Source organism: Trichechus manatus, unplaced genomic scaffold, assembly GCF_000243295.1.
Source record: "Trichechus manatus latirostris isolate Lorelei unplaced genomic scaffold, TriManLat1.0 scaffold00003, whole genome shotgun sequence".
Lineage (NCBI taxonomy): Eukaryota > Metazoa > Chordata > Mammalia > Sirenia > Trichechidae > Trichechus > Trichechus manatus.
The window spans coordinates 24,752,657-24,771,203 of NW_004443939.1; the positions used below are offsets into that span (position 1 = coordinate 24,752,657).

At 42.7% G+C, this 18,547-nt stretch overlaps 1 protein-coding gene across 2 annotated transcripts in view; it reads left to right on the top strand.

Moving 5' to 3' along the window:
- The first annotated feature begins 499 nt into the window (after positions 1-499).
- Positions 500-18,547, top strand: part of ST6GALNAC3 (ST6 N-acetylgalactosaminide alpha-2,6-sialyltransferase 3) — a 667,044-nt gene continuing 648,996 nt past the window's right edge. Inside the window, exon 1 of one of the 2 annotated variants that reach the window (XM_004369071.2) lies at positions 500-698. In XM_004369071.2, coding sequence (XP_004369128.1) covers positions 681-698 — 18 coding nt within the window. In that variant the 5' untranslated portion in view covers positions 500-680. The remainder of the gene's footprint in view (positions 699-18,547) is intronic. The other variant, XM_023731160.1, reaches the window with a different exon arrangement.

Consider the following 18,547-nt stretch of genomic DNA (forward strand, 5'->3'; position numbering starts at 1 on the left):
ACACACACATATATATAATTTGCATACATAGTGTAAGCTTTTATGGCTTCTTTGGTTGATACATATTTGTGCTCCCTTATTCACTGCAATTTATTAATTTTAGATAAATCCATCACAGAGTTTTTAAGCAGAGGAACGGCTCTATCCTTAAACAGCCCAGGGAGAACTTCGGCGCTACCTTTGAAGAATCCTTCGAAGTACCCAAAGACTGTAGAGTGGCGATTCCAAACCTTTTTACTTTTTAAAAAGTGTGAAATGTTTGCAAGGCTTTTCTGATCTGTAAGACGAAAGCAAACCAAGGGAAGAAAAAGGCCGCTTTTCTTCCTAGCAGGACCTAGATTTCTCTCTGCTGCCGAGCCGACTTCGTATACGTTGAACGACAGAACGTTTACAGAAAAGAAGAAGAAGAGTAGGAGGTACTCCCGGGCCGCCGCCGGCGCCCGGACGGCACGTGACGGGGGGGAGCGCGGGCCGCCGGCCAGTGGACGGGGCCGGGGGCGGGGCCTCAGCGCGGGGGGCGGGGCCTGTGCCGGTACGCTCTCACCGCGGTCCCTCGTTTGGATCTGCGGGAATGTGGGCTGGAGTGATCCTGCAGCGGTACCAGCCTCCAGCCTGCTGCCGAGACTGCCTGTGACTCAGGCGCGCCCGCTGCTCGGTGGCGGGAGGGCCGGCGGAGCGCCATGGCCTGCAGCCTGAAGGTAACGACTGGGATCTGTGGCTCGGACGCGTGGTTGGCGAGCTCCTGGTGCTAAGAGGCACGGAGTCAGGCACGGTTCCACCGCATCCTCATCTCAGTTGTCTTTTCCTGGCATTGATCTTCTTTTTGTTCCTTTGGCAAATGCATATGGAGGGAGATTCTGAAACATGCAGCTGGCACAGCTTTTCTTCCCACCATTCCTGCCTGCATTGAAGGAGCTGCAGACTGTTGGCTCCAGGAGCGAGGAGGGTTGCGTGCCGAATAATGGGGATGGCAGGGAGGGGAGGGGTGCTCCCGCGGGTCGCGCAGGTCTCGCGTCTCTGTGGAGCCTCAATCCTTTCTGGGGCCACAGGGATAGGAGGAGAAGCTGGGCATGGGTTGTTGGTGGTGAGGGGTGCAGCGCTGGAATGGGGCGCGAGGAAGCGGAGGGGAAGGCACTGAACGTTTGGGTCGTGAAGCCTGAAACTTCTAGTTTACAGGTAGTTCTTTATGAACGAGTTTTCACAGATCTGCTAGCTTTATGTGCCATTAGCTCTACTTTGGAAAAGTGCATAAGAGAATGGATGTATTTATTAGTAGAGAAACTCGGACCTTCCTATGTTAATAAATTTGAACCAACTACAGTGACTTTGCTCCGAGTCAGAGTCTACTCCGCCGCCTCTCTTTGTTGAGTTTTCTTTCACCAAGTCCGCGTTTTTAGTCTTGACTGAGCATCTTTCTGGGCTCACAGCCTCGTGGCCTCAAGTGGGAGGACTTGGTGTGAGTGCCTCTCTTGAGAAGAACTTTCCATCCCAAAGGGAGAGTTTTTGTTTGTTTGTTTCTGCACTGTTGTTTCTACGTGTGTCTAACCTGACTGTATGAATCAAAAACATTCACAGCGTGAAGATTTCCTGGACCTTGACTGGAGAATGCAAAGGCCTGTTTGTTCCAAGAATGGGGAGTTGTGTGAGACAGAGGAAAACGTCAGAAAACATTTTTCTTCTTTTTGTTGTCTTATCGTGAAATGGCACTTGTTCCTCTAAAGGATGATTTGAAGCCATCTAGTCCTGTACTAGTTACCTGAATCTTCCAACATGTCTTGGTGTTAATGGTGCAAATAAGAGACTAACCTAATTGGTTTGTTTCCATTTCTCTGAACAAGGACATTTCCTGTGATTTTTCTGAACTTCCTCTGTTTGGTTTCAAAACATTTTCTGGGACAAAAATGGTAGCAAAAACAATAGAAAATAATGCATTGATATTACAGTATAGGGTTTTTTTTTCTGAAGACTGTTAGCACAAGGACTGAAATATAAATATGAATCATCTCTACTATTGTATTATGAGATGAAAGGGAAATTGAAGAAAGTGACATTTATTGTTGAACATCTTCCCTTTTGGTTTGTCCCATGCCTCATCTGGTACAGCTTCCAAATGTCTTTAGTGCACATCCCAGGTTACACTTACACATGAGCCTGATCCAACCCTTCTCTCCCAGTGCCGCACACTGACCTCAGCCATTTGCGGTATATCTGAGTCCTCCTTATCTGTTCTCCACTGTAACTAATCTGGAATGTAGACAGGTATACTGCAGAGAGCAAAGGTTTTGGACTTAAAGACCTCAACCTGAATGCTGGCTCTGCCGATTGCTACCTGTGTGACCTTGAACAAGTTACTTAAGTGTCTCTGAGCTTTAGTTTACTCAATATAAGATAAAAGGAATAGCACCCACTTCCACAGGGTTGTTGTGGGGATTCAATAAGATAGGGTATGTAAAATACTTCGTGGCACAGGCATTCCGTATATGTCATTTCCTTTTCCGACCTATAATGATAATAATAACTACCATTCCTTATTATATTCTCAGTTTGTTTCATATATTACCTATCTGTTATTCTTATATAAAACCATGCAAAGTAAATATTATTTCAAACCCCGTGAGGCAGCTGAGGCTTCTGAGGCTTCTGCGGCTTCAAGGCCACAGAGTTAAGGAGGGAGTGAGCCTGGATTCAGACCTAGGTCTCTCAAGCTTCCTGTACTTTCCCAGGTGACAACTTTCTAAGATGTCCTAATACCATCCAGAGTCCTTACCACCTTTGAGAAACAAAGTGCCTTTTCACAGCGACGCTCTCAATTAGGATGGACCGTTTCCCCCTGTCTATGAGAGGCCACACATGGTGGAGTGGAGAGCACAGGTTTCGGAGTCCAGAGTCCTGGGTTCAGTATGAGCTTGGCCTCCTGCATGTGATCTTAGACAGTCACTGCAGCTTGGTGCCTCAATTTTCCCAAATTGTAGAATGTGGATGATTATAATGATTACTTCACAGAGTTATAATGAGGGTAAAATGATGGATTTTTTTAAAATAATATTTTGTTATGTTTTTGGTGAAAGTTTAGACAGCAAATTAGGTTCCCATTTAACAATTACCACACAGATTGCTCAATGACATTGGTTTCATTTTTCACAATGTGTCAACATTCTCATTAATTCCATTCTGGATGTTTCATTTCTAGTAATCTAGTTTCCTTATTCCCTTACCCTTTCGTCTTTGCTTTAGAGTAATTGTTGACCCTTTGGTCTCACAGAGATGATTTTTTAAAGGTGCACAGTACTCAGGGGTGATATTCTTTATTTTATGAGCCAATCTCATAAAGGAACCCAACTGATTTTTGTGTGGTGATCTTGTATTCTGCAACATTGCTGAATTCTTCCATTAGATCCAGAAGCTTTCTTCTTCTTCTTTTTTTTATTGTTGTAGTTTAGATGAAGTTTACATTTCAAGTTAGTCTCCCATACAAAAATTTATACATCCATTGTCATGTGACCCTAATTGCTCTCACCATATTGTGACAGCACACTCCTCCTTTCCACCCCTGATTCCCCAAGTTCATGCAACCAGCTCCTAATCCTGTCTGCCTTCCCATCTCACCTCTGGACAGAAGCTGCCCAGTTTGTCTCCTGTATCTACTTGAGCTAAGAGACACACTCCTCACGAGTATCACTTTATGTCCCACAGTCCAGTCCAATCCCTGTCTGAAGAGTTGGCCTCGGAAATTGTTTTAGTTCTGGGCTGATAGAGAATCTGGGGGCCATGCTTTCCGGGGTTCCTCCAGTCTCAGTCAGACCATTAAGTCTGGTCTTCTTATTAGAATTCGAGTTCTGCACCCCACCTTTCTCCTGCTCCATCCGGGACTCTCTGTTGTATTCCCTGTCAGGGTGGTCATTGGTGGTAGCCAGTCACCATCTAGTTCTTCTGGTCTCAGGCTGATGAAGTCTCTGGTTTATGTGGCGCTTTCTGTCTCTTGGGCTACTACTTTCCTTGTGTCTTTGGTGTTCTTCGTTCTCCTTTACTCCAGGTGGTTGGGACCAATTGATGCATCTTAGATGGCTGCTTGCAAGCTTTTAAGACCCCAGACACCACTCACCGAAGTAGGATGCAGAACATTTTCTTAATAAGCTTTGTTATGCCAGTTGACCTAGATGTCCCTGTAAGCATGGTCCCCGGATCCCTACCCCTGCGACTCTGTCCCTCAAAGTGTTTGATTGTATTCAGGAAACCTAGAAGCTTTCTTGTGGAATCTTAAGTGAACATATCCACCTCACTGCAGAGAAGCCATTGGATGCATATTTCCACTTCCTGTTCATTTATCTCATTTTGCTTGGAGCTCTGTGGCACTTGTCTTTTTTTTTGTACTTTAGATGAAGGTTTACAGAGCAAATTAGTTTCTCATTTAACAATACACATACTGTTTTGTGACATTGGTTGCCAGCCTGAGGACATAGCAACACTCTCCCCCTCTTGGTCTTGGGTTCCCCGTTACCAGCTTCCCTGTACCCTCCTACCTTCTCATCCCTGCCCCTGAGCTGGTGTGCCCATTTAGTCTCGTTTTGTTTTATGGACCTGTCTCATCTTTGACTAAAGGGCGAACCTCAGGAGTGACTTCAGTACTGAGTTAAAAGGGTGTCCAGGGGCCGTACTCTCAGGGTTTCTCCAGTCTCTGTCAGGCCAGAAAGTCTAGTCTTTTTTGTGAGTTAGAATTTTGTTCTACATTTTCCTCCAGCTCTGTCCAGAACCCTCTATTGTGATCCCTGTCAGAGCAGCCATTGGTGGTAACCAGGTACCTTCTAGCTGTGCTGGACTCAGTCTGGTGAAGGCTGTGGTAGTTGTGGTCCATTAGTCCTTCGGACTAATCTTACTCTTGTGTCTTTGGTTTTCTTCATCTCCCTTGCTCCAGACAGGGTGGGACCAGTGGAATATCTTAGATGGCCACTTTTTTTTTTTTAAATGAAACATTTTCCACAGTATGCAGACTATAGACTTGGTGTTGGCATCACAAGCTGTATAAACCATAGACCCCATTTTCAAGTGGCTTACCATATGGTAAAGGAGATAGAAAAGTAAATGAATGTTTACATTACTCTGTGAAGAATAAAATGACATAAGTCTGTGGAAGGTATGATAGGAGCGTGGAGGGGGTGAGCAGTGAACCATCACATTGGGCAGTCAAGTCAGGCTTCTCAGGGATGGTACTGGAGCTGGGTTTTGAAGACTGAATAGGAGTTTAGGGCTTGTGTTTTAGAAAGATAACTTTCGAGGCAGTGCCAGCTTCATTCTATGGGTGAACGCTTTCATCTTCGCAGCAGACTTTTGAGGTAGATTTTATTATCCCTTTTTACATACGAGAAAACTGAGGTTCAGAAATGTTGATTAAAGTATCATTATTGCATGCACAATGGTGACCCTAATAGTGGAAATCTCTGACTAGCTAGTAGGAGAAGCCCATGCCTTAGAAGCTAATGAATGTCTTTTGAGGCATGTGCAACTATCCCTTCAAGGAACTGTGCATGGGTGAGGGCCCGTTCTGCCCCTGGCTGGCTTTCATAGCTCCCCCTGCCAAAAAAAACAAAAAACAAACCATTGCTGTTGAGTTGATTCTGACTCATAGCGACCCTATAGGACAGAGTAGAACTGCCCCATAGCGTTTTCAAGACCATAATCTTTATGGAAACAGACAGCCACATCTTTCTCCCATGAAGTAGCTGGTGGGTTTGAACTGCCGACCTTTTAGTTGGCAGCCTAGCGCTTAACCCCTGCACCACCAGGGTTCCTTAACAGAAGCCCTTAAATGATTATCACCCCAATAATCATTTAATTGTGGGATACATACTTACTTCGCATTGCATGGGCTTTGAAGCCAAGAAATATTTGGGTTTTAATTCTGGCTCCACCACTTACTAATTGGAGAACCACAAGCAAGTTTGAACTTCACTGTCTCAGATTTCAAAACAGATCATGCATTCTTCAGTGGGTTATTGTGGGATGAATGCAGTGAGAATATCTGTATTCATCAGGATAGGTTTGTTATATTGCAGTAGAAAACAACCCCAAATTTTAGTGGATTCATTTCTCACCATGCTTCTGGTCAAGCACCTCTCCTGGGTAGCTCTAACCAAACCAAACCCATTGCCGTTGAATCGATTCCGACTCATAGCGACCCTATAGGACAGGGTAGAACTTCCCGGTAGGGTTTCCAAGGAGAGCTGGTGGATTTGAACTGCCGACCTTTTGGTTAGCAGCTGCGTTCTTAACCACTGTGCCACAAGGGCTCCTGGGTAGCTCTGCCATTGTGAATAATCAACTCAGAGGCTTTCCATCTAGTGGCTTTGAAGTATCCTAGGGCCTCTAAGTCTTCCTCTGGATTCTCTGTGTTCAGCTGCCTCAGCAAAGAGAGAGAGCACAGAGGATCTCCTAGGATATTTTAAAAGTCTTTGAAATTTGATAGACAAGAAAAATCTGCTTTAATGTTCATTTATATTAGTGAAAATAAACTTATAATTTATATTAGCCATTTGTCTTTTGTAAATTACATATACTTAAAAATTTTATGTAATAAAATCTGTTCAGATGTTCTTTTTTGATTTCTATCTTTGGTCAACAGGTTATTTTTTGAGCATAGTGTCTTGCACACTTTTGATATTCAACAAATCTTTGGTGAAGTGTATCAAGTTTTCTGTGTGACCAGCACTGAAGTGGACAGTGAGTGGACAGGTGAATACAAGACATTTGTGAGTCATTTCTGCCTTAGAGAAGATTATGATTTTGCAGGTTGATGAGGCTCATAAACATGAAGGAGTTGGACAACAACACCATAGATGCATGACTAAGCTACTGTTATCTTTTCTCCTAGTCATGCTGTCCTCATGTAATATTTACCTTAATCGATAGGAAATTGATTGATATCAAGCTATTAACTTGGTGCCTTCTTGTTTACTCTTTTTATTCCTGCTCCAGATGTAATCTTTTACCACACTGCAGGAATTCTGTCTCATGAAAATCTCTCAAATCTGCCCATTATTCTCCGTCCTTACTTCCTCTGCCTTATCCAGAGTCTCATATTTGGTCTGTCTTTTGAAATAGCCACCTCTCCTTCAGATTCCTCATAATTGTGCCCATCTTCCACATCACTCCCAGAGTTATTGTGCTACAATGCAGTGTTAATCAAGCCATTCTCAGGCTTAAATACCTCTCTTGGCTCTCCAACCCCTGTGAGATAAACCCATCTTCTTAGCGTGTCATTCAAGTTCCTTCAGAATCTGGCACCTGTGCACATGTCTGACCCAGCCACCTACTACCCCCAGCCATGGTCCAGACACTCATCTAAACATATCACAAGTCTCAAAATGTATCACCTCCTTGCATGGCTCTGTGCCTTTGTTATATAGGGATTAAGAGCCTGGGCTCTCATGTCAGACCTGTTCTAGCAGTGAGATCACTAAGCCTTAGTTTTCTTATCTGTGAAATGGGAATAAAAATAGTGGCTACTTTTCAAGGTTATATGGAATGAGTGAGCTAATTTCTCTGGAGTGCTTAGAATAGAACCTGACATATAATAAGTCCTTGATAATTATTAGCTCTTAGCTGTTGTTTAACATACAGATTTCTGTGCTGGAAATTCCCTTCACTCTCTCTCTTCCTCCACTGAGAAGAGTTCAATTCATCTTTTAGCTCCCAGTTCAGTGTTATACCTGCAGTCAGGTCTGCAGGCTTCCTCTGTGCTCCCATGGTCTTAGTTCTTGTCTCTGTAGCAGCAGGCATTACCCTATACTGTCAAGTAGCTGCTTACCTGCCCAACTCTCTTGTTTGACTATGAACTCAAAGAAGCCTGGGGATCTTTGGCAGTCAGTCAGCCAATGTTTACTGATCATCTCTAAACAAATACTGTTCTTGTCCAAAATAAGCTTATGGACTCGTTGGGAAGGCAAATAATTAAACTAGTGATTAAAAGTATGCAGAGTGCTTTGAAAAAAAAACTTTGTGGTATAGAAGTATATGTGTGTGTGTCAGGGGTGGGGGGGATTGTTACCCAACTGAGTCTTGGAAGCAGGAAAGGCCTTGTCTTATTCACCATGGCTTCCCTAAGGACTAGCCTGGCCCTCAGTAAGTGCTCCCTAAATGTTTGTTGAATGTATAAATGATATAATTATTTTTTTTTTGATAATCCAATTACAGACATAGGCCTAACGTGTCCTTTGTAAACAGCTGAATTCTTCATAGAGACAGCATGGATTTTTCACTTTAATACATAGCAAGAACAGACTAGAATTTATCGATTAGTGTGTTCCTTCAATTCCTTCTAATTGGTTTCTTGTGGCTGTTACTGCTCCTGTTATAAAATCTAGAGTCATTTTGAAATCTGGAGGGAGGAGGAAGAGAGAACAGGGCAGGAAGGAAGAAGGGAAGTATAGGAATAGCTTATCTTTTGTCATGACCATTTTTGTTTCCCAGGTTAATTGAAACAAATAAAAAAAAAAAAGCAAAAAATAAAACAAAACAAAACAAAAAAACCCCAAACCCACAACCAAGCAATTGCGCAGTTTTCAATCAATGTGGTCTTAAAACATTTGAAAATAGTGTGGATTCACCAAGACTGGAAAGTCAGAGAGACTTTACAGGCAAACAGATTATTTATCTGGAACATTAAAATAACTCCAGCAGTAGACAAGACAAGGCAGTTTGTCTAATAAACTTGCTATGACATTTCTCACCGCTGCCCCAGAGATGCTGAAGTCTCAGCAGCTGCCCGTCCTAATTTTCAATCTTATGGTAACTGAGCAGATGCTTTTGCTCTGTATAGTAGCCCACTTTGGGCAATAAGTTGCTTGTATAAAAGCAAGACTCTTTGGATGAACTGGTAACAGAAACAATAATAGTTGCCACTTACTGAATACCTAGAGCGCTTATGCTGTGTCCTGCGCTAAGTGCTTTACATACTTCATCTCATGTAAACTTTTATTACAGATAAGATACTGACACTCAGAGACGCTAAGTAACTTGTCCCGGGTCCTATGGCTAGTAACTGGTGGAGGTAAGTTTCACCCTGGCTTTGAGTGGTTGTTTGTCTTTTACCTTCAACACCAATTAAGCAGAGGTTTGGAGGGGTTTTGAGTTTATTTCACGGTCTTCTACCCCTAGCAATACTCAGTCTAGACGACTTCCTAACACCCTCCTGATTGGACCACTTTTAGCTATGTTGGTTTTATTTGTTCCTTCCTCACAGTTTCTTTTGTGACAGAGGAAATGGTCTGTGAACTAGGGGGCTGCGGAAGACCCAGGAGATAAGAAGGTTCTCATTTTACCTTTGCCAGTGAATAACCCTTTGATTCTGGGCAAGCATGTAACCTACTCTTCCCCCCGCCCCCCAACCCTTTTCCCCCAGAGTTTTCTCTTCTGTCTGGTGAGGCTGAAAATAACAGCCCCACATGACACTGCAAGGGTGGGAATGAAGGAGATGGGGTGGGAGCGAGGGAAAGAGATGGTACAGAGTTGCATTTACCCTGAGGTCAACCTCAAGGACCCTCCAAGGCTCTGGGAGGAGGCCCTAACAGGTTTGTATTTATAATTTTATTTTCATTTCCTTAAGGAAAATAACTAGGACCTGTCCCTAAGGTAGTGTTGGAGACCGCAAGAGACGGTGCTTGTGAATGCACTTTGCAAATCAGGATGTAGTGTACACATAGGAGGTGGAAATGGCAAAACTATTATTAGTGTTATTAATAATGATAACAGCTTGAACTGAGGAAACCTGTTTTGGAGATCGGTGGGAGAAAGAAGGGATTTAGGTCTAGTGGAAGTTGAGGAAGCCTATTAAGCTTTCCAGTAGATTACTGAGGGAAGTTATGATAGCTCCTTCCCAAGAGGAAAATTCCTGTCTTTTTGTGAGAATTTAACACACACTTATGCCCGTGGGCTGATAGTTGGAGTTTTTTTTTTTCCTGTTTCCTGGCTTTAAGGGAGAGGTGTAGGAAGGCATCTTTATAAATGGAGACTGTAGATTTACAAGTGCTACCAGGATCCCATTACAGAAAGCTGCAGTTAGCGGCTAGTTATTAAAGGGCTCATTATTCAGTTTATGGATTATCCAGACCCTGTTTGTCTCCCGCCATTCTGATGTGCACCTTTTATGCATTTCACTGCCAATTAGCACCTCCAGCAGAGCAGCGAAGGGAAGCAGAGCTAAACCCCAAATTGGTTAATTCCTATCCTTGTTAGCAGCTCTGTAAAGGTTTGCCAGCAGGAAGGTGGTTATAGGAAAGGCTTCAGTGAGGTGACAGGATTAACTGTGCTTTCACTATTGTTTCCTCTCTTCCTGACTTCAAAGATTGAGAGTAGGTGCTGCTTCTGATTTTAAACTGATTTAAAATCATTAAATCAGAGACCTTGGCCCAGGGCATCAAGAAGCTTAAATGAACGCAGCCTTGGGAGTAGGTAACATTCTCTGAGACCCCCTACCTTCCCTACCCCCACCCCCCTCTCCAGGCCTCTCTTTCATTTCCTGTATGATGTGGAAGAGGTGGGGGCTGACAACATCTGGTACTTGGGAGAGTGGGGAGAAGTTAACTCCTGAAGAGACTGCTCAGGGGCCAGGCAAAGAGAGGTCTTGTACTTGGGTCTTTCTAGTATTTGTGTAAAATTTGTGTGCCTCTGTGTGTACATAACCCACTGCCGTCGAACTGATTCCGACTCATAGCAACCCTGTAGGACAGAGTAGAACTGCCCCATAGGGTTTCCAAGGCTGTAAATCTTTATGGAAGCAGACTGCCATATCTTTCTCCTGTTGAGAGGCTGGTGAGTTTGAACCACAGACCTTTCAGTTAGCAGCCAAGTGCATTAACCACTGCACCACCAGGGTTCCGTCTGTCTATACATAGTAAATATAAATCTATAGATATATACCCACATTCATTCAGTCATACCTTAATATTTACCTGGGTTTGAAAACTCTTGTACATAATCCTCTCTGGAAAGGATTTCTTTCTAATTTCAAAGACTGTTTTGTTTCTTAGCTGTGCATTTACCAGATATACAATAAAAAAACTTCTTTAGTTTTGAAAACTATATTTGCATCTTGCTATGGGAAGATTATGATCACAAGGGAATTGGAAGTGAAATGTGGATGTCCCGTTGGGAATGAGTCATGATCTGGGATTAAAATGTGCACGTGAAGCTCATCTTAGATTTTAAGAATGACAATGAACAAATGACTATAGTGGGACAATTCTTCTCCTTGGGACAAGTGAAATATATACCTGCAGCAATTCTTGGTATCCTTGTTTGGTGTGTGCTTGCCCTAACAATGGGCTAGACTCTAAAGTATGAGAAATGAAAGTGTCTTTTTGAGGTTACCTTTACCAAAGAATTTGGTCTTTGTCCTTGGTTATGCTAATGACCCTTGCGAGGGGTCTGGCCAAGCCAGCAAGACTCACCCAAACTCCCCTACATAGTGAGGCCCCCATCCCCCAGTCCCTAGGTGGTGCAAACGGTTAACGCACTTGGCTGCTAACCAAAAGGCTGGAGGTTCAAGTCCACCCAGAGGCATCTCAGAAGAAAGGCCTGATGATCTACTTTAGAAAAATTAGCCATTGAAAAACCTATGGAGCACAGTTCTACTCTGATATACATGGAGCCACCGTGAGTAAGAATCAACTCGACAGCAGCTGGTTTAATGAGACTCCCAATGAAAGCTCTGGACGTTGAAGTTCCATGGGCTTCCTGGTTGGTGATAGATATTGATGCATATGGGAGGGTAGCGCATCCCTTTTTTGGAAAATGGAAGCTTCATGTTGGGAACCTCCCAGACCTTGCCATATGTGCCTCTTCATTTTTGCTATAATAAAACTGTAATTGTAAGTATAGCTCTTTGCGTGAGTTCTGTGAGTTGCTCTAGCAAATTATCGAACCCAGGAGAGTAGTGGGAGCCAGCAGGTCAGAAGTGAGGGGGAGCCCTGGGGACTCCTGATCTTACAGCTGGTATCTTAAAGAGGTAGAGTGAACACCCATATTTGTAGCCAGCAGATCAGAAGTGAGGATGTCATGGGGACTCCCAAGTTTGTGGCTAGCGTCTGAGGTCTTAGGCAGACTGGGCAGTCGGGGGGACTGTGTTGTTCTACTTGTGAGGTCTGACCTAGCTCTGGGTGGTTAGAGTCGGAAGAAGAAGTGCAACTGGTGTCAAATAGAGGGGAGTAGAATTGACAAAAAATTGATTTGGATTGATCAAAACATTTGGTGTTAGAAAAGTGGAATTTTGATTTTTCCACTCTTTCTATGAAGGGTTTGCCTTATCAGTAAGGGAAAATGGTAACTGAGGAAAGATCGGCTGTTCTCTAAGGCTTGGGCAGTAAGAGGACTGTGGGGTGCAGTGGCCAGAGCTTGACTGACTGCTTTGATTTTAGCCTTGTAATGAATATGAGTAAATAATACTAATTCCTTTATTTAATGTTCTATAGCAGTGCTGTCCAATAGAACAATAATGTCAGCTACTTAAGTAATTTTACATTTTCTAAGAGCCACATTAAAATATACAAAAGGAACCAGGTGGAATTCACTTTAATAATATATTTTATTTAACCCAATATATCCAAAATATTTCAACATGCAATCAGTACAAAACGTGAGATATTTTATATTCTTTCTTTTAATAATAAGCCTTTGAAATTCAGTGTGTTGTTTCAGTTACAGCATATCTCAGCATATCTTGGCCTGCATTTAGATTTTATAAAATTTACAGTCTAAAAAGTTGTTCCGAACATGCTTAAAGTTTTCCTGTAGCTGAATTGAGTATCAGTTTTTAAATGTAAAGTAATTAAAATAAAATAAAAAGTTTGGTTCCTCAGTTGCACTAGCCACGTTTCAAGCACTCAGCCACGCATGGCTAGTGGCTACTATACAGGATGGCACAGCTCTTAGTGTGCAAGTACTTTTAGATACATTACATTAGGTTATCCTCTCACTAGTTCTGTGAGGTCACGTAACAGGTTTTATCTCTGTTGTATAAAATTGGAATTTGAGATCCAGTGAGTATGTGGCTGAACCCCAGTCTCCCGACTCCAGGTCAGCGTTCTCTTGCATAGCCCCACATGACCCTCCATGTATTCATTGTCACCATTAGAAGAGACCTCTAAACTCAGAGGCAATGAGAGTAGTGTAAAGGGATCGGAGAAAGGGATTAGAAGAAAGGACACACCTGTTGACCAGACCCTTGACAGCCAAAGGAAGACAAATGATGAGCAAGTAATGAGCAGCTGACCCAGGGACAAATTTGAGCCTCTGATGAGCCCTGGAAGTTTCATCTAAAAATGGGTCCTAAGTTTCTACATATCCTGAGCTCTGTTTTTGCCCACCAGATGTTGAGCAGCTGTAAATTCTCCTGAGGGGTTGCTGCTCTGTGGGATATGTGAGTTGGCTCTTTGGTCTCAGTGTGGTAGTGTGAACTCCTGGGGGCTTTTAGGTCAGAAACAGACGTTATACACTTTTGAGAGTTGTTCCATTGTTCCAGGAGGGCAGTACACATATGTGAGCAATTTAGGCATCCAGAATAAACCACATGTCTTCTTTTAAGTCAAGAGAGTAAGTGATTGGAGTTTCTTTGTATAGATTTGCTCATTTTTCACTGCTTATTTTTGTGTTTATACATTCAGCAATATGCTAAGAGATGTATGTCCAGTAGTGCTTAGAGCAAATAAGTTTGCAAATCTCCATCTCTGATTTGCCCTTACTCTTGTGTTGCATTCCTGCCCTGCCCCACTAGTTTTCCTTGAGATCTTGGAGTGCTAGCATTTTTTTGTGTGATGAATGTTTTATTATAAAACCAGTTGCCATCAAGTCTATTCTGACTCATGGCAACCATGTGCATCAGAGTAGAACAGTGATCCATAGGGTTTTCAATGACTGTGACCTTCCATAAATAAATCTCCAGGACTTTCTTCTGAGGTACCTCTGGATAGACTTGAATCACCCACCTTATGTTTACTGGCCGAGCGCTAAACCATTTGCACTACCCAGGGACTCCAGTAATAATGACAGTCGGTGCCATTGGCCGAGTGCCTTCTTTGTGGCAGACCGCCTGTTGGGTGTTTTACAGATATTTATTATCTCACAACAAACCTTCAGGATAGGCATGATCATTTTCATCTCACTGATGAAGAAACTCTGGTTCATATAGCTTAATAACTTTATTAATGTAAGAGCTACTAGACCAGGGTCAGCAGTTACAGCCCACGGGCCACATCCAGCCTGCTGCCTGTCTGTGTGCGGTCTTCCAGTAAGAATGGTTTTTACATTGTTAAATAGTTGAAAAAAAATCAAAAGAAGAAGAATAATTTGTGAAATTCAAAAATTCAATGTCCATAAATAAAGTGTTATTGGAACATAGTCACACTTTTTGGCTTCTGTTATGGGTTGAATTATTTCCCTCCGAAATATGTGTTGTAAATCCTAACCTCTGTGCCTGTGGTTTTAATCCTCTTTGGGAATGGGTTGTCTTTGTTATGTTAATGAGACAGGATCAGTGTAGGGTGTATCTTGAGTCAATCTCTTTTGAGATATAAAAGAGATTGAATAAGAGAGCAGGGCAGAGATGGGGGAAGAGAGATGCCAAGCCGCATGAAGATTGCCCAGGAGCAGAAGCTCAGAGACCAGGACCTTGCTCCAGAGCTGACAGAGACAGAAAGCCTTCCCCAACAGCCGACACTCTGAATTTGGACTTCTAGCCTCCTAAACTGTGAGAAAAGAGATTTCTGTTTGTTAAAGCCATCCACTTGTGGTATTTCTGTTACAGTAGCACCAGATAACTAAGACAGCTTCCTATTGACCATGTTTTCATGCTACAACAGCAGAGTTGAGAAGCTGAGACAGGGACTGTATGGGCTGCACAGCCTAAAATATTTACTATCCCTTTGCAGAACAAGTTTGCCCACCCCTGTGCTAGACTGTTAACTTATTTCAGTAGATTGGAAGAGCCTCAAGGTCAGGGGCAGTGCTGGCTCTCCCATGTATGGTCAGTATTATCCATGGGGCTCAACACCATGAATGTTGGGGATGTTTACTGAGCATGGAGCCAGGCTTGCTATGTGGAAGAGACTGAAGCTTAGAGAGGATAAGTAACTCCCCAGAGTCACACAGTGGGGCTGGAATTCAGACCCAAAGACTGATCCCAAAGTCTGTGTCCCTAACAGATATATTGACCATTGCTGTGTGCCGTCGAGTTGATTCCGACTCATAGCGACGCTATAGGACAGAGTAGAACTACCCCATAGGGTTTCCAAGGAGCGGCTGGCTGGTAGATTTGAACTGCCGACCTTTTGGTTATCAGCCTGAGCTCTTAACCACTTTGTCACCAGGACTCCATGTTGACCATAGTGGTGCTAAGCTTGAACTACATAGTCCCCCTGCAGTGCTTGTTACACCAAAGATTGCCAGGTCCCACTCCCAGAGTTTCTGATTTAGTAAGTCTCGGCTGGGGCCCAAGAATTTGCATTTCTAACAAGCTTCCAGGTGATGCTGATGATGCCCATCTATTGGCCACACTTAGAGTTAAAAAAAAAAAAAAAAACAGTTGCTGGCTAGTCAGTTCTGACCCCTGGCAACCGTATGTGTCTTTGAGTAGAAATGCATTTCATAGGGTTTTCAGTGGCTGATTTTTTCAGAAGTAGATCACCAGGCCTTTCTTCTTAGGAGCCTCTGGTGGACTCGAACCTTCAACCTTTCAGTCAGCAGCTGAGCATGTTAACTGTTTGCACCACCCAAGGACTGCACACTTTGAATAGGCCTACTACTCTAGTCCTGCTCAATAAATAGTTAAGTGATGGAAGTGGCAGAACAGGGATTCAAACCCCTGCCTCTCCCAGAAGAAACCGACTAGAAATTTAAGTCCACTTAGAAATTTGTCCAGTGATTCCAATCAACTTTCTAGGAATTATAATAATTTGATTATAATTCCACTGTTCACATTAAACTCCAGACTTTCTGATGCCATGGAGCTCAGACCACCATGCATGCTGAGAAGTGTTTGCCTCTGTGCCCAACATTGCAAGAGGCTGGTACTGAAATTAACCCCTCGCCAGTGGCATCACTCATGCATTTCTGGAAAATCGGACTATGACTATTTATAAACCGAGGCATTTGGTCCCTGCTGATTGCGTGTCAAATTGTTCCTCACTCTGTGGCCCCCGTTTCTCTGCTGCCTACCCGGGAGAATCGGGGATGCAGGAAGCAGCTTCTGTACTCAAACTGTGCTGACTTTGGTCATGAAAGTTAATATGTTAGTGCTAGAGTTCACTATCTTAATTATTGGTTTAGTCAGCCGCATATTTAAAAAGTCATTATTGAAGGATTAGGAGTGGGGAGAGCAACGCCTGGTGAAAGATGATAGCTTTCTTTTTCATGTTTATGATTCATAGCCTTGTTTGGGATTTTAACAAGTAACAAAAAGCATCGGAAACCGCTGATTTAATCTCTTCTTACGGGCTCATATTGCCATAAAGAAGAAAATAAATCTCTGAAGTTTTCCCTTCTGTTTTTTCATGGCTGTCTATTTCTATGTCTTTATTGTGAAGCTCATTCTTCTGGTTTCCTCCCGTTCATCTCTGTCTTCCTGCCCCTCCCAACCCAGGTGTTATAGAGATCATTAGCTAACGTGTCTAAAGAACCATCGTCTTGGCCCTAGAGAAGGGAAGCTCTATAGAACACTATGACCAAGTAGATAAAGCCGTCTTGCAAACTCCCAAGATATAAGCCATTCCATTAGGAATTCTTCTTTGGGAAATGTGAGTCAATCCTATGTCCGGTATAAGATCATTGGCATTCCTAACACCCCCAGATGTCATCCCTCACACCTTTGCTACAGCCTGGAGGCTGACTTTACTACTACTCTTGCTTACTCTTTTATTGCTGACCTTGTCGACCCTGCCCTCCTTCTGTTCTCCCTATCTCCGGGAGAAAATTCATTCCTCAGAAGCAGCAAGTACGTGAACCATTGCTACCTTATGTCTGCTGCCTTACTTATTTTTCCTCTCACTCAGCTGGGAGTGAAAGAACCTTCCTTGTCCTGGTTTACAGCGCTTAATTATTTGTTCCTTGGTTGGTTTGATGTTTATTTAATTCTGCCATGCTGTTTAACCTTGGTAGCATGGTTGATGACTTGATCTGAGCCAAGATATCTGCATGTGACTTCTAACTTGTTGGTAAATTATTAAGGTTTGTTTTTTTCTCGCCTATCTTTGACCCTCGATATTAAAACATTATTTAAAGAAGTGACACCAAAACATATACCACCTACATTTTCTGTGCTAGAATGATCAAAATTCACTATATATTCTTTCAGATTTATATAAAGGGGTCTGTGTTTGATCTTTTTTTTTTTTTTTTTCCTCTTCAGCAAATGGAGATCTGTGAAGAGGAAGTTTACTTATCAAGCCCTTAGAAAGAATACAGGTACTATGAGTGAGAGCAGGGGTACAGGGAATTGAAATAAAAGAGAAACTGAAGATATAATTCCTTTCCAAGGGAATTTAGGGTCTGCATAATAATAATAATAATAATGTAATAATAGTTTACATTTACTGAGTGCTTACATGTATTGTGCTGGGGCTTTATATATTTGCAGTATCTCATGTAATCCTTGTCAGTGCATAAAAAAACAGTTGCCATCAGGTCAACTCAGACTCATAGTGATCCCATGTGTGTCAGAGTAGAACTGTGCTCCATAGGGTTTTCAATGGCAGATGGCCAGACCTTTCTTCCAAGGCTCCTCTGGGTGGACTTGAACTTCAAACTTTTTAGTTAGTAGCTGAACATATTAACTATTTGTACCACCCAGGGACTACTATAAGTGCATTGGAAACCAACAACAACAAAAAACTCAAACCCGTTGCCATCAAGGTGTAAGTGCGCTGCAGTCAGTTATATATGGCAGAGCTTGGCATTTTATCTATCAAACAGGGATGAGCCAATGATAAAACAAAACATTTTCTGCATATATAAGGTATCGTTGAACTTTCCATTTAATGAAGAGAATCTTTAGTTTGGAAATTATCTCTTGGGTCATTTAGGTGATACATGGCTTAGGTTCTTTCTGGTAGAGCTGACACATACATTCAGTTGACAGTGTTGACCTTAAGCCTATCCTGGAGGATGCTAGGTAGTTTTGGCATAACAGCCATTATATAGCAACTGTCTCTGAGCCCTGACTTGGAAGGGTAATATTATTGTCCTTACAGCAGCTACTATTTATTGAGCATTTACTCTGTGCCAGGCACTGAACTTACCATCTTACATTTTGTAAATAAAACTTTATAGCATGTCTTTGAGGTGTATCCCTCTTTTACAGATGGAGAGACTGAAGCTTAGGGAGGTTAAGTAACTCTCCCAAGTAGATGGTGGAGCTAGGGTATTAAAGTCAGATCTGTCTGACTCAAAATGCTCTCATTTTAACCCCCCTGCTCTTCTTCCTCTCTGTTGTTGTTCTTGTTAGGTGCTGTCGAGTCGATTCCAACTCATACTGACCCTTGCAGCAGATTTGCCCAATGCAATGCAT